The 24,913-nt window shown below is 28.7% G+C and overlaps 1 protein-coding gene across 1 annotated transcript; it reads left to right on the top strand.

Moving 5' to 3' along the window:
* Positions 1-16,795: 16,795 nt before the first annotated feature.
* LOC117908593 (procyclic form-specific polypeptide B1-alpha-like) lies at positions 16,796-17,741 on the top strand. The gene is made up of 2 exons (XM_034822244.1): positions 16,796-17,303; positions 17,482-17,741. The coding sequence occupies exon 1, from the start codon at positions 16,924-16,926 to the stop codon at positions 17,287-17,289; it is 366 nt and encodes a 121-aa protein (XP_034678135.1). The 5' UTR covers positions 16,796-16,923; the 3' UTR covers positions 17,290-17,303; positions 17,482-17,741.
* Positions 17,742-24,913: the final 7,172 nt, after the last annotated feature.

The raw sequence follows: 24,913 nt of genomic DNA, 5'->3' as shown, positions 1-24,913 counted from the left end.
GTTTTTTGTTTTTTATTTTTTATTTTTTATTTTTTTTGAGTTATTTTGTAATGTATAGTTTTTATCATTATATAAATTTTTAAATTTATTTGGATTATGTAATATTTGTTTGAATAATATTTATTGAAAATTATTATTTTTAATAGATTAAATCATTCAAAAAAAATAAAAGTTATATTATTTTATTCCTAGGTAATATTTTTGTCTTTGTTTCATATTTATTTTGAACTGCATGATAGATATTTATTGTTATATATATTTTTTAATTTATTGGATTTATGGTAATTTTTTTAGAATATTATTTGTTGTAAATTATCATTATATAGAGATGAATGGATTAAATCATTCAAAAAATAAAAGTGATATTAGTTTATTTAATTAATATGAAATAATAGGATTATTGTTTATGTTTATCAATCAAATAATATGTTTTATAAAATATTAAAAATTAAAAATAAAATAAAATATTAGTAAAATGAGAATGAAAAATAATAATGATAATAGAATAATTATATATCTATATATTTGCATAATATATGATTTAAAAAATATTAAAATCTAAAAAATAGAAATACAACATTATCCGAAATTATGAATTTTTCCTATATATTTTTTTTAAATTAATGTTAGTCTTAAGTCATTGAAAAAATTGTTTTAAAATAGTGAGCTGTAAAAATATAAATATAAATAAAAGTAGAAATAAAACTAAAATGTTATTTGATTTATTTAAATGAATATTTAAATGTATAATATATATATATATATATATATATATATATATATATAAAATAATTGTGTATAATATAAAATAGTAACCATGAATATTAAATATATTGTAAATGTACATTTAAAATGTTAAATAATAATGGTATATTTAAATGTATATAATACATATTTAAATATTAAATGTATATAATATATAAATTTACATTTAAAATGTTATATTATATACATTCAAATATCGATTTTAAAAAGAAAAGAAAGATATAGTTGTAAAATGTTAGAGTATATAATAAAATAAAATAAATTTAGTAATAGTTGTTAGTATTAAATTATTATTTTTTTCATATAATATTATTTAAAAAATATTAAAATGTAATAAATATAAATAGAATATTATCCGAAATTATGAATTTATCTTATATATTTAATATTAGTCTTAAATTGTTGAAAAAATTCTTGTAAGATATTGAGAGCTCAAAATAAAAATATAAATAAAACTAAAAATAAAACTAAAATATTATTTGATTTATTTAAATGTAAATAATATAACAATATAAATAATAGCCGTGCATTCTTATTTTTGAAAAATATGACTTTTAAAAAATAGATTTAGTAATAGACAATGCATCATAATATTAGTAAAATAGATTTTCAAAATACATATTGTATATCAATCATTATCATAAAGTTTATTGATGATGATACTTCTTTGTTGATATTTTAAATAGGTTTGATAATGGATGACTACACCACAGTGTTTTGTTATACTAGTGGTGAAATTATTGATTGTGAATTTGGGGTATGTTATAATCGTCCTCCTAAGAAAGGTGTTTCAATTAATAGTATGATAACATTTGACGAGTTAGAAACAAAATTATGTCATGCTCTGAATATTAATTGTACTTACACTAAGTTAAATATGGTGTTTCGATATCCAATTCCCTTTCCAAATGGAAATGGTACTATTAGTTATGTCACTTTGCCTATTCAAGATGATGGTGATGTGAGCATAATGTTTAATGTTATTGCACAATCTCCTCCTCCAAATGAAATATATTGTCAAACTTCTTCAATTGATCATCACTTTATGCCAAGTAGTTTTACTACTCCAATGAATATTGAAGGTGTAGGTCCAAGTCAACAAATGGTAGAAGAGAACACCTCTTCCCCTATGTATATGCAAAGTTATGATAATGACATGCAACCTATAGTTAGGGTAGATTTGGCAGGGGTCACTAATTCAATTGTAATGACAGTTGAAAATTATGTTGATATTTTACCTGGAAATGATGATGACAATGTGGAGTTCTTTAATGAAGATGATGGTAATGAGGATATTATAGACATGGAGGATAATGAAAATAAAAAAAAATGATGCATCATTGCTAGGTGATGGTGAACATGATGTCCCTTCCCCAATATTTAGAGAATTGAATTGGGATGTAATTAACTCCATGACTGACAAGGATTTGACAGCATGCACTGGATTATGGAATGAATCAGATGAATTGTTTAAGGGTTTGCAGTTTGAGAGTAAGGTAGACTTACAATGTGTTGTTAAACGTTATTCCATATGTAGGAATCAATATTTGATTGGTATTGAATCTGAGCCAAATATGTGGGTTGTAAAGTGTAAAAAGTGGTATGAGGGTTGTAATTGGAGGGTTTGTGCATGTCATTGTAAATATCATGGTCTGTTTGAGATAACAAAGTACACAAGTCCTCATACTTGCATTTACCCCAAACTATCACAAGACCACTTACAATTAGACTCTACATTGATTGCACGAGAAGTTCAAAATGTAGTCCAAAGTGATCACACAATTTCAATTGTTGCATTACATCAAATTGTGAAAGATAAATTTGGTTATAATGTTCATTACAAGAGGATTTGGGAAGCAAAGAGGAAAACAATCATAAGGATATTTGGTGATTAGGATGAATCTTACCAAGCTTTACCTAGGTGGATGAATTTCGTTAACCTAACTAACCCTAGGATTGAGGTTGTTTGGAAGACATCAGTACTAGCAAGTTACAATGGGAATGTACATTTTATGCGCGTGTTTTAGGCTTTTGGGGCATGTGTTGAAGTATTTAAGCATTATAGACCAGTAATACAAATAGATGGTACTTTTTTATATGAAAAATACATAGGGAAACTTCTGATTGCAACATCAATTGATGTTGATGGTCATATTTTCCCTCTTGCATTTGCAATAGTTGAAGATGAATCATTGGATAGTTGGTCTTGGTTTCTTTATACATTAAGGAGTTAGGTCACGTAAAGAGAAGAAATATGTCTCATTTCTGATCGTCATGCAGGAATACAAGCCAACTTTAGGGATCCTAGTGTTGGATGGAACTCGCCTTATGCACACCATCAATATTGTCTTAAGCATGTGACAAACAACTTCAATGATAAATATAGAAGTAAGATGTTAAAAGACTTAGTGTATAGAGTGGGTCTCAACATCAACCATGAAAGTATGAATCATGTATGACTAAGTTAAAACGATTAGATGAGAAATGCTTAGAATGGTTTAACAGGTTGAACACAAAGAAATGGACTTTGGCACATGATGAAAGACATCGATATGAGTGGATGACTACAAATATTGTTGAATGCAAAAATGAAGTGCTTAAGGGGACTAGAATGTTTCTTATCACTACTCTTGTTCGATTAACTTTCTATCGTTGTGTTTCATATTTCGAGACTCGTCGAACAGAGATACAAACTCGAATTGCAAATGGAGATTTGTACACTTCCTATGCCATTAACAAAATAACAAAATATGAGTCAAGGGCTAGTGGACACATTGTCAAAATCTTTCATTGTTCAAAAAAGATATTTGAAGTGACAACTGTTCTCCATGGGTTTCATATGGATAAAGGAAACAATATACAAATTGTGAAGTTGAAATAAGGAACATGTACTTGTCATAAATGGAAATCATTTGGTATCCCATGTTCACATGTGCTAGCTGTATGTGCACGTGCAAGGATTGATAGTTGGCAATTTGTTAACAAACATTATAGGATGGATGTATATGTTTGTTGTTATACACCACAATTCAATCCAATTCTACATCAATCCTATTGGTTAGAACCTAATTTTGCAATTGTTCATCCTAATCCAACTCTAGTACGTGATAAAGGAAAACCAAGATCTTCAAGGATTAGGATGAAATGGATTGGAGATAATTAAGTGTCAAAGTTCGATGTGGGCTTTGTAAACCGGAGGGTCACAATTGTCAAAAATGTCGTAATATAGGGGAGTCTTCTAACACAATCACTCAATGATATTGTAAGTTCAAGTTGAAAAGTTTACTATTTAAATGAAAGTTTTTTGTAACATTAAATATGAACATTGAGTTATTTCCACATAATGTCATTGCAATGTCTTGTAATAAACTAATGAAATTATTTAAATGATGCAAAAAATACATTCTCATGGATCCTGAACTTATAGATCGTTCTATTCTATATAACTAGGAAGTACACCGATCTTCACTTATATGGGCAGGAAATGATCCGAGAGAGCCCCATTGTCGACGTCGTGAAGCCAGTTTCTATCCTAATAGTGTTTTAGATGCACCCATTATTCCATATCTGCAACAATTTGGATTCTACGGTGTTGCCCCATTAGGTTTCATTTCATTGGATTGACACCTTATTACAACATTTATAGAGAGATGACGCCTTGAGACCCACACTTTCCATGTACCTTAGGAAGAGTGTACCATTACACTTCAGGAAGCTAACTTATTTTAGGCTTACCGATTGATGGTGTTGCAGTTAGCGGTAGCACATGCTTGGATTGTAGAGAGGTGTGTGCTACATTGTTAGGAGTGGTGCTTGAAGATAGAGATATATCTAGACAAAGACTTTGTTTGACTTGGTTGACAGAACATTTTCCTTCATTGACACCTGATGCTGATGTGGAGTCCGTGCGATGCTATGCTAAGGCATTCATCTTACAGTTGATTGGAGGTTTTTTTTTTTTTTTTTTTGTTGGTAAATCAAACAATAGGGTACATTTAATGTTTTTACCACTACTTAAGGATTTTGGAGTTATTGGTACTTATAGTTGGGGTAGTTCTTGTCTAGCTTAGTTCTATCGAGAGATGTTTTCAGCATCCCATATTGATGCACATGATGTATTAGGTCCTCTCATTTTGTTACAATTATGGATATGGGATAGATTTCCCTTTATAGCACCTATGCGCTTACTTTCGATCCTACATGATAGAGTACTACCACAACCACCTTTAGGCATGTGGTATGTATTTCAACCTTAGTTATAGCATATGTAAAGACATATATACATAAATAAACAATTATACAAATTTCTAATATATATTTTTTGTAATTGGAGATATGAGTTTTGTACTACTTCAACGTCTATGCATGTGTTACCCCAATATAGGTATCGATTTGATTGACTTATGTCAAAGTAGATGAGAAATTCATTATTTTGAATCATTTTTTTTAAAAAAATTTGTAATCAAAATATTATTAAATAATGTGAGTCACATACTGATGATGTCATCTCTAGACTCCCAAATGTACTATTGTCTCTGACTTGTGGTTGACTATTTCACCCCTTATCTGTTTCCACGTAGTATGGAGTGGCATAGACCTGATCGTGTTTTGAGGTAGTTTGGGCTACTACAAGATATTCCCAAGTAGTGCAATACAAAGTTGGGATTATATAAATATGATTTGAGGGGTCGACATGATTTGGATTGGATGACTATTCATCACCACTATATTCAAAGATGGGAGGCCAGGTACGATCATCTTGCCAAAACTAAGGCAACATCTACTTCTTTCACATATAACCACCTATATATGGTGTGGTATCGTTCTATCACTTGTCTTTTTGTTACTACACATGGATCTTCATGGGCCAGGTAACTTTTATTCTTAATTCTTACAGAATCACAATTTGCAACAAATACATCTTTGAATTGGTCCAAATACTTTAAATATAGGTTATCGCGGTGAAATTCGTCAATTATGTGCAACCACTTTAGATACACGAAGCTGATAGGTTGCTTATTCCCCCATAATGTCGTTGATATAAAGAGAAAATCATTGGATGAAGATATAGTGGGGTATGGACTAAAGGTGGTAGGATACAGACTAGAGGTAGTGGGGTACAAACCAGAGGTGATGGGGTATAGACTAGAAGTGGAGGTGTACGAACTAGAGGTGGAGGTGTACAAACACGTGAATGACATATTTTTGATGATCCACACTTTCTTGTTGAAGATCCTTTGCTAGATTTTCCATCATCATGGCCTCTACAACATACTGCCTTCACTTTTTCTACACCACTTGACTAGTCACTACCTCTTTCATCAGTTCAATCCATTAATGAGGAGGTGATACAGGAAGATGTTGGGACATCATTCATCTTGGAGCTATTGCATTCTCATAGTGATGGACCTTATTTTCATATACCTATGTCGTCTAGTATCGAGGTGTCATTTGCTCCACCTACAGCACCACTCATTACTTTGTCACCACAATCATTAAGACATTTATTTAGCGATGATGTGGTGATGCAAATGCAATACTTTCCTACACCACTTGTTGAACAACATGAACAAGACCAGGTTCAAGATCAAGGATGTGGACAAGGACGAGGAAATGGAGCAACATTAGATGGTCCCTTAGATCAATCGGAGTTGGAAAGATGTCACCAACGCCCACAACGAGGAAAAAAGCCACCGTCATGTGGCACACATTGATGACTTTTATATCTTTTATTGAACATAAATTGATGATACATGTTGCTCTTTTATTGCTTGTTGGTTTATTGGTATTAATGATGCATGCTAACTTTTATTGGTTGTTAGTTTATTAGTGACGTATGTTAATTTATTGTCTGCTAATATTGAAGTTGACATCTAGTAATGCTGAATTTTAATATTTTAGCTTTGTTGGTATTCATCATTATTATTTTGTTAGTTGTTAGGATGTTCGTTGGTTTATTAGTTTATATATATATGGACAAGTATTAGTTTTTTTTTTATTCATAATAGTAGTTGAACTTTAATCATTTAGTATTTGAATACGTTTAATTGTTTAGGGATTGAACATATTAATACAGGTTGTCGATTACTTAGGATTAAAATATTCATACAAGTTATTGGTTGATATATATACAAGGTTATTGGTTTTTTGCATTCATGATAATAATTGATTTTTTATTATGATTGATATTTTATTAATTGTTGGGCTGCTTGTTGATTTTTTAGCATTTACATGAACAATGTTATTGGTTTTTTATAATCATGATAGTATGTGGCTTTAATTCTTTAATATTAAAATCATTTGATAATTAAGGAAGACAGTGGTGTTTATATTTATGATATAGTGTATTTGAATTTCAAGGATTTTATTTGGTTATATAATTTTTGAAAAAATGATTTCTTCATTTTTTTTTTTATTCTTTTTTATCTAATTGATTTCTTGGAACCTATGACATTAAAAATTGAAAAAAGATGAAAAATTTTATGTAACCAAAAAATATTTTATTTTGCTCAAATTTTTCTTAATAAAAAATAGTTAATCATTTCTAATTTTAAATGTATTAAATTATTTTTAAAGAAATATTTTATTATTTTTCAAATTACTTTAGTTGTTTATCATTTATAATTATTAAATAAAATATTTTAATATACAAATGATTACTATTTCTTTTTAAATTTATTAATACTAAAAAAATATATATCTCTTAATGCTGAAATTTTTATTGAATTTTTTTTTATTCCTTTTACAATGAAATTTTAACTTAAAGATTAATATTTTTAATCTTAAAATTTACATAATAAAATTAATTTAAAAATTAAAACAAAAAAAAATTATTTTATTTTGTAAATAATTATTTAAAAATTAATAACAAAATTATTTTTTTAAACTCATTTTTTTCACATAAATTGGTAATAGTTTTTTTTTAATTTCAAAGTGAAGGAAAAAAAATAATAGATAAATATTATTTATTTTATATTAAATTTAGTAAATAAAATTAATTAATTTTATAATATATATTTATAATAATTGTATTATTGTATTAGTATAATAGGGAATGAAAAAAATGAATGTTTGAAGTTTTTTTTTTTTTTGTGAAAATCGTCTCCTGAAGAGACAATTTCTTACTTTTTCTTTTTTTTTTTTTTCATTTTTTAAATAAATTAATAACAATTTAAACTCAATTTTCACATAAAATTGATGATAGTTTTTTTTTTCTTTTAAAATTCCAAAGTCAAAAAAAAAAAAAAAAGATAAATATCATTTATCTTATATTAAATTTAGTAAATAAAATTAATTAATTTTATAATATATTTATAATAATTGTATGAGTATAATTAAATTTTTTAATTCCAAATTGGATTTATAATATATATTTATATTAAATTGAATTTTTTTTATAATATATAGATAAATAATTGTATTAAAATTTTCACTTCTTTATTTATTTTTATTTTTTTTTGTGGAAATTGTTTCTTCAAGATACGATTTCTCACTTCTTAATTTTTTTTTTTTTTTAAATCGTCTCTTTAAGAGACCATTTCTCTTTTTTTTTTTTTTTTTTTTTTTTTTTTTTTGCCCAAATCGTATTTTCAAAAGATGATTTTTCATATAAAAAATGAAATTTTAGAAATCGTATCTTGGAAATACGATTTTTTTTATAATTTTTTTAAAAATGTCATAAATCTATCTTTTGAAAAGACGATTTAAAAAAAACTACGGTATATATGAAATTATTTTTTCTACTACGATAATTTAAGAATTATTTTTTTAAACTGTTGTACTCTTATAAAAAATCCACCAAACAAAAGAACATCATCGAAGATCTTTAAAGTCGACAAAATTTGAAATTTATAAGCATGATGGCAACATTTAAAATGAGGTTACAACCAAGTTTAAATACGTCCAAAACCACCTCATGAGCATGGCAAAATAACATTATAAAATATGCTCCAATAGAGTGATTACATGAGCTTGTGCAAGGTGTGAAAGATTCCAAATGTATTCTCACATCTTCCAATGATCAAGTCAGGCATAAAACTTGAGTCAAAATGCATATCAACACCAAAAAGAACAAGGAGAAAGGACAATCAAAATGGACAAATTTGAGGCAAAATCAACTTTTGAGTTCAAATCGTGCTACAAAATTCAAATTTTTACCAATTTCTTCAATAAAATTCCTTCGATTTGCATTCATAAAACATTCCCGACCTCAAAAGCACATCTAATCAGATTCTAAACATGAGGATTACATCAATCAAAATTCAATTAAGTATGAAAAAAAACATCATATTTGAAAATCAAAATGATCTATTCAAGTTCATTTCAACCAACAACAATCTTCAATTGAAATCAAATCCTTTTTAACCATATTTTGAGCACTCATTCTCATTCACCTAGACCATAATTTAGCTACCAAAATGATTCAAAATGTACCACCAATGAAGCATACAAGATAGTTCTTTAAAACACATTTGAAAACCACTCTAGAACATTACTCAACCAAACTCATATACAAGCATGATTATGAATGTTTATTGACAAAATTAATCCATGTTCCACTTCATGGATACTCATCTTTGACTATTTTAAGCCTGGAACGAACACAAAGTCAAATTCAAACTACTATGAATTTTATTTTAAAATCGGATTTGTGAAGGAACACTCAAATCGGATTTGTGAAGGAACACTCAAAGTTATGTAAAAGTACGTTTGACAATGTTTTTTACTCAAAACATTTTTATTAGAAATATTTTTTAAAAAAAGTATTTTGAAAAAAATTACTTATCAAATATTTATCCATAAAATACTACAAGTGATTTTTCTAATTTTTAAGAATATTTTCTAAATTTTCCTAAACACTTTATTATTCTTAAAAAAATAATTTTTAGGATAAAAGTGTTTCTTTAAAAACACTAACAAATGACTTTTAATATGAAATCAATGGGTTCTCAATTGAAAAAACATATATTTTTGCTTTTGTTTAACCTTCTAAAAAAAAATATATGCCACATGTGTGAAATTCAAAGCTCTCTTAAATGTTTACATCTCCTCTAGATCAATTACCCTCAATTCCACTCTTTCCTTTTACCCCACTTCTTTTTCTTGTCACATTTACCAAATCAAGCATTTATATTTATTCACAAGCTTTGTGATTATTGCCATGAAAAAAGGAATATTCCAGAGTGTTTTCTTGTACTCTTTGAACTTACTATATTCATAAAAATACCAAAGGATGGTAAATTAAATCAATTTCAAAAGATCCCAAAATTTGAATAAGAGATCACTCTTTTCAATTGCTATAAAGGCTAAAATTGACCCATTTTAGTTTCTATACTAATTATAATAGCAATGAAATTACTACCCATCAATTAAACATCTCACTTTCCCAAGAAAAAGCTTTCAATTTGTCCACCCATTCAAGGCTTCATTTTCCACTTAAAAGTTCAACCCATTAGGTGATGAGTAACCTTCAACCTTAATTAGATGAAATTATTTTTTTCCCTAACAAGTTAAAAAAAATTAAAAAAAAAAATATTACAAAAAGTAATAAAAATAAGAACCAAACCTAAAGAGAATTTTGTTTTTTTGTTTTTTTTTCATATCTTAATACAAATGGGACACACTCAAAAGCTACTAAACCTACAATGGGATGGAATTATTCCCATTGGGAATAACTTTTTTTGGGCCTTGGATCAATGTAACATGCATGCAAGCTGGATCTTATCTATTCCCATAACCAAACAAAAAATTGGCTACCACTAAGAGACAGTCACTTTGGAAAAATAATAAGTAGCCGACAGTTTTTCAGTGAAAGGACTGAGGTTTTGTGTGTAAAAAGGCTCTGCTTTTCAGGTACCCACTAACCCCTTTTGTCTTTATCTAATCACCCACTTCCCTTGTTCACATGATCAGGAAGTTGGCAACCATTGTCTTCAAAATGAAAAATAATTATATTGGAAAGTGGTGACATTGTTTTTTCAAATCTAAGCTCAAAGTGGTTTTGAAATTTGAGACATAAAATGGAGGAAATTTGGCTTTTGCCCATATTTCAAATTGAGGATCAATTCAGGGGTTGGTAAGACTTTCTAAGCTGATTTTGAATTTAATTTCCTTCTATTTTTTTAATCATTTCAAGTTTGATAAATAAATTTATTATTTAATATTCATGACATTTTTATTATTATTTTTTATTAAATTAAAAATTAAAGTTGAAATCAAAATCAAGATTATTATAAAATAATATTAATATTATAAAAGTTTTATTAAATATCGAAACTTAAGAAGGTAAATTAGGTTGACCATCAAAACCCGAATACACAACAAAAATCAAAGAGAAAAATATAGTGTATGTACCCACAATATTAAGATAAAGCAAAAGCTGAGGCTTACGAGGTTGAAATACCTATTGTATATGTGGGTCCCTTACTATACTGCATGCTGCTGGCCTGTCCTCCTCCAGTCTTCTTCATCATTCCCCCATTTTGTCCTTGTTGAATACCCCACTGGTAGAAAGCATGCCACTCAGTAGTAATATTTCTGGTCAAAATTAATTTCGATATAGGGTTGAAAATAAGTGATAATTATCTCTTTATTTTGCTTCTACATTAGTCATTTTCTTGATTGATATACTCATCCTCTTTAGAAGAGTTGGTGTTGTCTAGCATCATTCTTTTTATTGGTGGTGAAGTCTTTTTTTTTTTTTTCCCCTCTTTTTTCTAGCTAATGACATACATCCGCTTTAGATTACTTGACATGATACCTTCGTGGAATTAAACCATGACATGATAATTAATTGATTAGATTAATGACGCTTTCCATTATGCATTCTATCTATTTGAGCCAGTTCACAGAGCCTATAACTAGAGCTACAATCTAGTCCTTTCTATCATCTCATGTCAAAGCTTCGCTTCTCTCTTCTTCTCTCCTACTGTGAAACCTAGAGAGCTTTCTTTTGGGTTTTAGACTACTGATTCTACTCTTCATTACTGTTCTTCTCAAATCCCTTGAGGAATAAAACCATCTAAGGCAGTCATCTCAACTCTGTTGAGAAATATATATACCTTTGTAAGCACTACCAACTATTAAATCTTAGAAGTGGAATGTCCACTTTTGTCTTGCTACATTGACATACATATTTATTGGAGGATCAAATTGCTTTAAGGATACTGTCATGTCAAGCCTAAGCCAAATCCCAATAAATCATCTGTGTTTTATTTTCATAGCGAGGTATCAGTCTTTGAGGTGTCACCTATGGTGTCAACTAGGGAGGCCTCCATATCAAAACTACTTTAAGGTTTGTACTTGTAATCCTCTCTCTCTCTCTCTCTCTCTCTCTCTCTTTCCCTCTCTCCCTCCCTTGTATTTCCAACAATCTTAATGTAGTTCCGATATGGAAGCATCCCTAGTACTTCATACCAAATCTAACACCTAAAAAAGTGATCCTTTCAATGGGACATTTTTCGAAGGTTGACAAGAAATTATTTTCCCGACCATTGAGAGCTTAAGACATTTTGACGGATCCTAAAACCAAGAATTTTAAAATTTTGCATGCATGGGAAAATGGAAATAAGTAAGTTCATCATGTGATGTTGAGCATTTTGTCAAATGAATTATTTGATGTGTATTAAACTATTAGGCATGCTAAAAAAATATGGGACAAGATGAATAAGAAATACATCTTGGAAGATGTTACGACTAAAAATATGTTATAATAAAATTTAAAAATTTCCTAATAATTGAGGATAGAGATGCATCATCTTAAATCCATGACTACCATATATTAATTAATAATATAACTAATGAACATATTGAACTTCCTAAATTTTTGTGGCTAATCGGACTGTTGAAAAATTTATAAAAATAATATGAAGCATAAGAGGAATCAAATATCCCTTGAAGATGTCATCAATAGGTCCATTTGAATTAAGGAAAAGAGTAAAACAAGGGATAAGGCTGAAAAGGCCAATGAGCTATTCTCTAAGGCAAACCTAGTAGAGAAAAGGGTTAAATCAAACAAGAACAACGTACAATTCAAAAAAATAAAACTTCAAGCCCAACCTAATGAACAATGTCTAAAACCCTAGAATAAAGAAAAAATGGACTAGGTTGTTGATGTTGGGCTACCAAACACATCTATGGAAGAAAAGTGCATTTATCTTCTACGCTATATTAGAAAAAAAAAATTGAGGAATAGGTATTTATGGGTGGCTCAAGGTCATATGAAAGACCTTTAGAAGAAAAATGCATTTATCTTGTACACTATAGGGATAATACATATGTCATCATCTACTTGTATATAAATGATATGCTAATTATTGGAATAGAATAAATCATGTTTATGAGACCAAGAGATTCCTATCATCTAACTTTAATACGAAAGACTTGGGAGAGGCAAAAGTGATTCTAGGAATCAAGATAACTAGAATACCTAATGAACTTAAACTTTCTTACGAGTGGTATATGGAAAAAATACTATGGAAGTTTGAATGCTTTGATTCTAAGTATGTCTCAACACCTTATGATCCTAAGTCATAATTGAAGAATGATAGTGAACATAGTGTTGCCCAATTAAAGTGTTCTCATATCATTGGTAACTTGATGTATTTAACTAACTATAATAGTCTTGATATTGTTTGTGTAGTGGGTAGATTGAGTTGTTACCCAAAGTCCTAACTAAGACCATTGGAATACCATCTACGGTGTACTTAAGTACTTGAGAGGCATTGTTGACCATATTTTGTGGTATGGTGGATTTCCAAATGTACTTAAAGGGTGCAATGATGTTAATGGAATCTCTTATAAAGATGATATAAAATCCACTAATAGGTATGTCTTTATCTTTGATGGAAGAGCAGTTTCTTGGAAGTCTTTCAAGTAAACTTGCATCACTTGATCTACTATGGAAGACAAATTTATTACCTTAGAGAAAGCAAGTTTTAAGGTTGAGTGGCTTTAAAATCCCTTAATAGATGTCTCTTTATGGGCAAGATCAATAACATTTGTGTTTATGCATTGTAATAGCTAGGTAGCAATAGCCATGATTAAAAATAAGATGTTTAATAGAAAAATAGGCATGTTTGACAAAGACATAACATTTTGTAGAAGTTGCTTGAAATAAGGATCACATCCATAGACTTTGTTAGGTTAGAGTTAAATTTGACTAATCCTCTTATCAAATCATTAAGTATGAAATTAGTGGAAGAAACATTCATGGTGATAAGACTTATGTTTAATACAAAGGTCAGGAGTGATGGTAACTCAACTTACATGAATGAAGATCTCAAAAAGTAAGTTCATGTACGAAATAACAAGTTACTTATGGACTTTTGAAATGCTATATCAATTACTTATATCTAAGAGTCCACCCCTAAAGTATAGATGGAGCATGTTCCACAATGATTAAGGCTAAGTATATACTCATCCCTTATGAGTGATATGTATAACTGTAGGATACACCATGGATTCACTTATATGAGAGTATATACAAACTCGCTATATACAACTTTGAGTTAGAAACTAATATGAAGAATGGTTTTCTTATGTGTTTCACATAAAAATAAAAAAATAAAAAATCTAGATTTATTGAAAATTTAATTTTTACCAAGTTTTTATGACTCACAACCTACTTGTCTTAAGGTTGCTTCATAACCCAAGACATAAGTCCTAATGTATTGGAATCTAGTATATTGATCTTCTAGTCATCCTCCATTATTTCCTCGAATTGTGTGCATTCAGTAGGGGATTAAGGGGCTACTTCCCCTTATTATTTATATTTACATATGCTATATTTAAGTAACCCTTATAATATCTATGCATAAAATTAAATATTAAAATAAAACTTTAACCTTGATATATTTATGCATAAATTTAAATATTAAAAGAAAATTTCAATACATAAATTAAATTATTTTTTATTTTAAAATTTGGTTTAGTTTATTTTTAAAAATATAAAACCATTATAATAATATTTTTACAGGTCTTTTTATATCTTATGTATAGTAATTAAATACAAAGAAATTATAAGAGTGTACATAAAATTATAAATATTTTTAAATAAAAAATAATTATATATATGTATATGTATATTATTTTTTTATATCATTGAATATCATCATTTTAATATTCAAGTTCTTCAAATTATTATTGAATTCCATAAATGTTATCATACATACATACATGTTTCTTCAATAAAACAACTTCATCATGCATATCATTTATTCATCTTGTGATGTAAGTTAACACTCCTTGATTGACCCCAAACATCTTATTGCATTTTCCAATTAAAATGGAATATTATTATTGTTGGTACACGACCAACAAGAGTGTAACCCGTCAAGCTACTAAGATATAAACAGAGGATTGACTTACACAAAGGAATGTCCGGACGGGTTGTTCAGGCATGCCCCTTCAAAGCTTAAGTCAGATAGAGAAGACTTGAGAAGGGAAGATTCTTGGAAAAGAATCAGCATGCCTTTCTTGTGGTCATGAGCGACTATTTATCTTTGCTCAAGTGAATGTCTCCTTAAGCACTTTAATGGTGCTTTCATTGTGCTTGATTGTGCGTTACTACCTTTAATGTTAATGATTATCAACGCATAGCGGTTGTCATGCCTTAAAGACTGACATTTTAACCTCGTAATGGTTGCGTCAATCAAGACACCTAATGTCTGTTACAGTTAATGCTTTCAAACATGTTAGACATCACATTCTTACCCGATTAGTTGGATGTCTGTCTACTACCTTTGGGCTAGACGAACAAACCATTTAGCCTTATGTCATCAAATCATGATCCAGACAACTATAGGGGATGGTTGCAAGTGCCCACAATTACAAAAATTGAATTATACATCCAACGTAACCCTAAGAAGATGTAATCCCATGCTTATACTCGACATGTACTTTTTCATCCAAGTCCATCACAAGGGAAATGAAACCAAAAGTTTGCGTTATCTAGTATCAAATGAGAGCTATGAGAAAATAGAATACTATTATTTCTCTAATTTTCCCTTATATTTAATTTTATAAGTTCTTATACTTTTCATTCCACTAATAATTTTTCATTGAAATTTTTATTCACTATTTTTGTAAAATCTAATCAATACTTTTATAATTTTTTATAATTTAATCCTTATGTGATAAAAGATATAAAATTCATTTATTTTTTTAATCAATATTAAATATATTTTACCTTCTCAATCTTTACCTTATTTTACACTTTTCCCCTCACATTCAAAATTTAGCATTTTGCTCTCCAAATTTGTTAAAATGTAATAATTTGTCTCCTTAACTTATTAAAAAGTTAATAAATAATTCGCTAAGTAAAGAGTGGTTGAAATGTAAAGAAAAATGTCTATTGTCTAAGTTTGAAATTATCACACTTCGCAACTACATGTGAAAATCACGAATAGTCATACAAATATTTCTCTAAAATAAAAAATCAATATTAATAACGCATTTGAGAAATACCACTTTTTAAGGTTGTTGATTAAAAGTTAGTTTTACCAATTTTATACTAAGTTTATAATTTGATAAAGGGATTGGAATTGAAAGCAAAATGTTAGTATTTAATAAGTTTATGGGATAAAATGTCGGTATTTAAATATAAGGAATAAAGTGTGAAACATGCCAAAAGTTGAGAAAGTAAAGTATATTTAATCCTAAATTTATATATTTTAATCTAAAGAATATAAAATCTATTTATTTATTTTTTTAAGAACTATATATTTCAGACAATATTTTCAATATCTTAAAGAAAAGAATATGCTGGTTTTGCATTGTTTTTAACAAACAAAATTAATAAAATAATAATAATAATAATAATAATAATAACGGAGGCTCAGATGCTCACATCAGAATCAAGATTTTGAAATGCTTAGGTCCTGGCTCTTAACACCCCATTGGTCACCACAGAATGACCCAAGCCCCCCAAATTTTACTGCAGAAGGGTAAAAAAAAAAAGGCAAACCAAAACAAAAAAAAAAAACTAAAAAAAGAGAAAACACATCTCCAGAGAATCTCTGCGCAGAGAGACAATAACCTCACACAGCACCACTCTCTCTCTCCAAAATAACTCATCTATCTCTAATACCGATTTCTCTACATAAACTCATCTTTCCTTTACCGTTTCTCAGCATAAACTCATCTCTGACTCTCTCACTCATGGAGATCTCAGAAAAGCTACTCAAGTTCAAATTCCCCATCCTCTTCGCCTTTGTTCTCTTCCTCCTCATCTCCTGCCTCTTCATCTTAGCCCCCAGCTTCGTCACCATCATCGCCTATTTTTGGCCCCTCCTTCTCTCCACTGCCCTCTTTCTCGTCGCCGTCCTCGTATTCGCCCGCACCTCCCCTCCAGATATTGACTCATCCGTCGACAAGGCCGGGGAAGGCCTCCTCGACTTCGTTGCTGGCAAGCCGGAGCCCCAACCAGATCTAGAGTCAGAGCCCGAACCCGAACCCGATCCGGAACCGGAACTGGAACTGGAACCGGAACCGGTACCCGCCGGAGAGAGCTTGAAGTCTGAGTAACCACATCGCCTCATGTAACCCTAACTTTCTCTCTCTTGACTCCTTTTTTTTTTTTTTTTCTCTCTCTCTCTCTCTCTTTACTTTCTCTCTCAACGTGAGATGTAAATTCTGGAGGAATAATCTTGAAATTATCGACCTTATTGACCTTTCTTTTTCGTTTTTCATCCTCTGGTACCAATTTTAAGAATACAGACCTTGGTGGTGAAGCTTACGGTACGCTTGGTGCGGAGTGCGCACCCTTAGCAGTGATTACTTGTCAGTTGCCCATTTCTTTCTTTATTATTAATTTCATGCTCATCCACGTCAGCCCTCTTTAAAAGCTAAAATAATATTTACAAACATTCTTTTCCATTTCATCTTTGGTATCTGATTAAGCAAGAAGTCCACGTCTTAATTGCTCTTTTTATTTCTTGATTTTGCTTTAAGAAATATGCTAAATCCCATTAACATAATGCTCAGATTTGTTTCTCAGAGTATTATAAGGTATGAATATTTTAATTTGCATAGTGTGATGACGTCAAAAATAGAGTAGACATAGAGATCATTTTATTTGATAGGACTGAGAGGGACCGTTGGATGCATGATTAATGGGGGAATGATTTGATGGTACCGCACTAAGGAGAGGTGATCGTGGATGTATAGTTAAAAGTCATGTGATTAAGCAAGAACTGGTTTTGTGGGCCCCGGTAAACGAGGCTGCATGATTCGGGCGGTGGGATATGCAACCCCATCTATCGTGTTGACGTCACCCAAAATTATTGTATAATGTGATGATATACCTCCATTTGTCTGGTGTTAGGAAAAGTCTGTTTGGTACTTATTCTAGGTGTTGGTTCTACCATTTTTTTAACCCCTTCAAAATTTTCATCTTTAAAGGCTAGAAAAATCCTTGGGAGGTTAGAAACACTTATGGTGTAAAAAGTATAGTTTGAAAGAAAAAAATTTTCAAAATTTTAAAAATATTGTTTAAATTTTATCAAATATTAGGGCCCATTTTTTTTTCAAATTTGTTTTTAAAAATTGCTTTCAAAATGGAGAAAAAAAAACAGTTTTTAAAATTTTTTAAAAACAAGGGTGTTTGGCAAGGTATTTTAAAAAATAATTTTTTAAAACAAAGAACAAAAAACTTGTTTGGACAATTTGTATTGTTTTTAAAAATAATGTCTTTAACTTTTGTTTTATAAAAATTTTATAAACTTAATTTATAATAATATAAAAATTCAAGTTAAATCTTCTTAAGAAAATAAAAATTAAATATATGATTATATGTGATTTAAAGATAAATATTTTTTTAAAGTATATGTGTATTTCTATTATTTTTAAAAACCGGTAAAAATAATTTTTACTTGTTTTTTAAAAGTTGTTTTCAATTTCAATTTGTTCTTAAAAACTAAAAATAAAGAACAATAACCAAACAGTATAATAAGTTTTTTAAAATATTTTTTTATTTTTAAAAATAAAAAACGATTTTTAAAAACTCAGTAAAACATGCTCTTAGTTTTTTCAATAATATTTTTTAGATTACTATATAGTAATTTTAGAAAGTGTTTATTTATTTATTTTTTAAATTTGAAAGATTTTAAGTGTTAAAAATATTAAAAATATTTCATAAAATTATTAACAAAAATAGTTGTAAAATACATTTTTAATCCGCAATTCTCTTAAAAATACTTTCATAAACAATATTTTTACTGAAAATACTATGTAGCATATTTTTAATCGATGAAGTATATAATATCAACAAAGACATGGACTCTAATAATAATATATTAGTAATTTAATATTGTTATCCTTATAAAAATTATTAATTTTGGTTTAATGTGATGTAGATATTTTAATTTTATACAAATAATATTGTCTAATCAATGATATTTAAAAATACTATTTTATATAATATTTTACTGCATTGATATAAAATTTAAGAGATTATTTTAGCTTAGAATAATATAATGAGACGGACTGACAAGTAGTAGCCTCTTCATTAGGTTTATCAACATTCACATATGAGTTTCCATCTGTATCTCATTTCACCATTTATTTATATTCATCGTAATTTTCTACGGTTCAGATTTATTTTACGTTTTATCGTGTGATCAAAATGCCATGCATGGATGATAAGGTTTGAGGACCATTCTGCAACAGGGCAAGAGTTGTCTTGAATCTTTGTACTAGGAATCTACTCAACAATGCTAACGGTCAAAACACTTTGAATTATACACACACAAATATATTTTATAAAATATTGTGAAGGATGTGTTTCCTTTTGGAAAAAATGATTTTATTATCTTTGGTTTTATTATCGAAAATAGAAAAAAAATCAAATATAATTAAAATCATTTCGAGATTTATGTATAAAAATAATGTAATGTCTATAAATATAGGTAAGGTTTGGTTCTCATATTTTGGAATTGAGTATGATATATCAAATTATAGAGTTATTATGTTGATAGTGGGGCATAAAGTGAAAGTTTTTAAAATCGTAAAAGTGTACCATTTGAAAAATATGGATGAATTAAAAACTTAAAAAAATAGGTTTCATAGATACGGGAAAAAATAATCATTAAATCATGTATTAGAATAATAATTTTATGCATTCTTCCAATACGTCTCGTCATTCTTTTCTTTTTCTTTTTTTTTTCTTTTTTTCTTTTTTTTACTTGTTTTATTATCTTTTTGCTTTTAAAAGTCAACTCTTCCCATTCCACTTCTCTTTACTTTGTTGTATTTAAATTTTGATTTTTTTTAAAAATAATTCTCATAATTTTTCCCTATTTTTTAAAATCTACTAAATTAATAAAACAAAAATAAGGTTTAAGGCATTGTTTAGTAACTGTTTTTAAAAACAATTTTAAAAAATAGTTTTTAAAAACTATTTTTTGATGTTTTATAAAATAAAAGTTTATTTGAAAACTTGAAATGTTTTTAACTTATTTTTAATATTTTAAATATATTTTAATAATAATTTTTATGTCTATAACTTTTTTTTTTCTTTTTTTATTATTATACATATTTGTATAAATACTTTTTAAACAAATTTATAAAAATGAGTGAAAATAACTAAAAAAAAAAAAATGTTTATTGAAAATATCCCATTTTCTTGTTGCGAAACATATTTTTCAATATTTTTTCTAAAAAAATTAACTGGGAAAGTTGACAAACGAAGGACAATGATGTGACAACACAGAATTGCCTTTTACCGAATTTTTCCATTACGATCGTGTTGACAAAAATGCCATACAAGCATTATTAATGGTCCAAAAAATCCAAAAGATAGGCTTTGAATAAAAATAAAATAAATAAAAAATGTTGTACCCGCTTCCGATAATTATTATTATTATTATTTTTATGAATAGAGAGTACGTAACAGAATACCTAATCAAAATACTTAATCTCCAAAATTAAAATTTGTAATATCTTTAAAAAAAATTTGACTATCAAATGATTAATTATAAATTATAATTATTTTTTAGTTAAATAATATGTTGTTTTATCTACTTTTCTTTAAATGTGATGATAATAAAAAATATTTAGATTATGAAATAACTTTCAAATATCCCCAATAATAATTGTAGATCCCGTATTTCGACTCATGCGCTTTCACTCAATGGCGAACTTATTTTTTTATTTATTTATGAAAAATTGATTTGTTTAGAAAATAATTTTGAGTCGTCACTTATTTTTGTTTTATTTTTAAAAGGTAAACAAAATAAGAAATAAAACATTAAGTCATGTTACTTATTGGAAGGTATAATAACGAACACTCATCTAAGTCCCTAAAAATGGGTCTCTACTAATGAGATGGGGCGAGCATGACAATTGATTGATCAAACATGAATACCCGAATGAATATCAATTAAAACATAATAACCGAAAGAATAAGAGGGGCAAAGAGTGTACCTAAGCGATGAGTTGATTTGCTTTATGGAAAACAAAAGTTAGTAAATATGCACAGAATAATCACATGCATGTATTAGAGTGGAGTAAATCAATCATGTATAGCAATTGATTAATCAACCAATCAATCAATGAGGAAATCACATATGTTGGGCCCCCCACCAAAACCCGATTTATTTTAGCATGAATTGGTCTTACAAATTCTATTGTTTTAGAATTATGAGAAAAAAAACATTCTTGCTTATATAAAATCAAGAGAAATAGAAGATATTTGAAAACCATAGTGGAGTTAACAAGATTACTGGAAAACCAGAGTTTTGAAAATTAAATTTAAGAATTGGAATTTTGGATATTAAATTTAAAAGAAATTGAAATTTTGAAAGTTAAATTTAGAAAATAGAACTTTGGAAATTAAATTTAAGAATTCAAATTTTAGAAATTAAATTTGAAAGAAATTGGAGTTTTAAAAATCAAATTTAGGAAATGGAATTTTGGAAATTAAATTTGAAAGAAATTGGAATTTTGGAAATTAAATTGAAGAATTTGAATTTTGGAAATTAAATTTGAAGGAAATCAGAATTTCGGAAATTAAATTTGAAAGAAACTGGAGTTTTAAAAATTAAATTTAGGAAATGGAATTTTGGAAATTAAATTTTAGAATTGAGATTTTGGAAATTAAATTTAAGAATTTGGATTTTGGAAATTAAATTTGAAAGAAATTGGAGTTTTAAAAATTAAATTTAGGAAATGGAATTTTAGAAGTTAAATTTAAAAGAAATTGGATTTTGTAAATTAAATTTGAAAGAAATCAGAATTTTGTAAATTAAATTTGAAAGAAATGAAATTTTGGAAATTAATCTAGGAATTTATTTGAAAAATTGTTTAAAGATGGAACTTTTGAAATAAATAAATAAATAAATAAATGGAATAATGATGATAATAACGAAAATAATAATTGAATAAAAGAATGTGGATAATGGAATTTTTTAGATTAGAAATTAGATTCAAAAGTCATATTTTTGAAGAATTGTTTGAAGATGGAATTTTAAAACAAATAAATAAATGGAATAATAATAATAATAATGAAAATAATACTTAAACGAATGAACGTGAATAGTAAAATTTTTTAGATTTGATAATTTAATTTGGAAGACGAGAATTTTTTTAAATAAATAAATAAATAAATAAATAGAATAATAATAATAGTGAAAATAATAATTAAATAAATGAACGTAAATATTAAAATTTTTGAAATTGAAAATTAAATTCGGGAATCGGAATTTTAAGAATTACTTAAAAATAGAATTTTAAAAGTAAATAAATAAAATAATAATAATAACAAAAAGAATAATGATTAAATAAATAAATATGGAAATGGGAATTCCGGAAGATTATTCTAAAATGAAAGTTTTAAAATTATTTGAGAAGTGGAATTATAAAAGGAATTTTGGAAAATTGGAATTAGGAAAATCGTTAAAATAATAAGAAAATAAATAAAAAGTCAAAAGCTTATTGGGCCATGTGCCAAAGTGAAGGTGGGCCAAGGTGGAAAAAGGTTTTCAAATGATGTTTGAACATCCTGACAGCCCAAAGAAAAATAAAACAAAATCTTGCAATGTGCAAATGCATGAATTTACATCTATGCCCCACCATTCAATATCACCGCCAAACCAAAAGAAAACCCACCAGTCCGGAGGCCGTCCTCTGCCATCAGCAATAAGCACAAGCTCTGATTTCTCAAATTACAAAATAGCCCCACGGAAAGAAATTCAATTTCGAATCTCCACCAAAAACTCCAATAATTGCCTATCAACTCCACCCAAACTGCAAAACACTAATAATTCAACCACCCTCCAGACCAGGCGTAGACGCTCCACTTCTACATATTTTGGCACGTATTCTGTCAAGATTATTGGATGCTGCCCATGAGGCCTGTTAATTAGTCGAATGGTTCTCAACCGAGCTTGAAGCTTTGTTGAGTCATAACCAGCTTCCCCTTGTTGTTGGCTCTCAGTGAGGGATATTTCGGATTGAAGACCTCTACCATATCTCTCATAATATATCATGGGCAGAGAAGCAATGGAGATAGGATTGATTCTTCTTGATTTTAGGAGCTCTATTAACTCCAATTCCAACTTAACTGGAAATTCCGAACCAGTGAGAATTATGGGACCCGTACCCACACCGGAATTTTCTACTATCGTCTTTGGATAACACACCACCGCATGGGTCAATCGGTTTTGTTTTGTACGCTGCCACTGTAAATACTCTGAAGGAGGAAGACTTCAGCCCAAATGCTCTGGAAATGCTTCTCACATAATCCAAAGAACCTGGACACACTTTTCATTTGGGTCATCTCTTCTTTGAACCCATTTCATAATTCCTTCTCTAACATCAGGATTTCACAGCTCATTTTGTAAAGGCCACTCAATATTTTTTTTCTTTTTTTTGTTCCTCTCTGATCTCCCACAAACCAACAATGAACTCACCAGTTTAAAATGACATATATGGAAGAAGAAAAAGCAGAGGTTAAAAACAGGGTAAATCTCAAGGAAGAAACAAATGGGAGAGACCAGATGACAAACATGTTGAGCCCCATTTCAAGCACTAATCCATGGGCCATGGGCAGGGGAGTGATGGAGTGCATTAACATGATTCATATAAACGCATATCCACAATAACCTCAAGTAAAATCAGAGAAGGTAAGAGAATAACATAGCAAACACATCCCAACCATGCATGGAAGCTAAAACAATCATAAAAATGTACGAAGAATAATGTGATAAGAACATATGAACTGAAAAATCAACAATCCCCACACCTAGGAGATCTCCACTCTAACGGAAATGAACGAGAAAACTCATGAGCTCTTCTTCCTCTCTCTTGCTTCCCTGCCCCCCTAGCTTCCTCCTAATCGGCTGATCAAATCCTCCATCTCTTCCTATTTCTATCTTCTCCCGTAAGCTAATACCTGTTTCCCTATGCACCCCTCAGCAATCTCCATCCTCAATCACCATCATGTGCGGGCTATGCTCTTTGCCACACGTCCATGCAGCTGGTTTTTCTCTAGAAAGAGGTCCTCCCCACTTCAAGAAAATGGAAAAAATCTCACTCTCCCGGGTGGTCCCAAAATAAAAGAAAAACAACTATTGGTTTTTGAAGGGGTCTACAATAATATAATAAAATTAGGAATATTAATTTGTATTATTATTATTATTATCATAACAATCTAGCCACCTTCAATCTCTAGGTTTAAGAAATCATTGTTCTTTGCAACTAACATACTATCCTTTAAAGTCATACATTCTGTAATAATAATTATGAAAACATTACCTATATGCCTACTTGCAACCATTTTTATAATTCCATTATAGTCTCTAATAACTCATCTGGAAACACTTTTATTTTCTATCCTTGAATCATCAAAATTTAATTTGAATCTTCCATTCATTGGAGAAATTCAACGAATGCATTTTTTCAACAATTCAAAGGGCATTGTGTCCTTCGATTTGAAGATAAGAGTCAATCATATAATCTTAAAAATTTTGGAAGTTTAAGGTAATTTTTTCAATGATAAAAAAGGGGTTGGGTTGGATCTTCCTAAAAATTACTTCATTTCTATATTTAAAATAATCTTTTTATTACCAAGTAGAAGCCATCTTATTTAATTTTTTTTTTTAATTGAAACCATATTTATCAAATGAGATTTCATTTTTGAACTGGAATCACA

Source organism: Vitis riparia, chromosome 19 (assembly GCF_004353265.1).
Source record: "Vitis riparia cultivar Riparia Gloire de Montpellier isolate 1030 chromosome 19, EGFV_Vit.rip_1.0, whole genome shotgun sequence".
Classification (NCBI taxonomy): Eukaryota; Viridiplantae; Streptophyta; class Magnoliopsida; order Vitales; family Vitaceae; genus Vitis; species Vitis riparia.
This window is presented reverse-complemented; position numbering and strand designations above follow the sequence as displayed.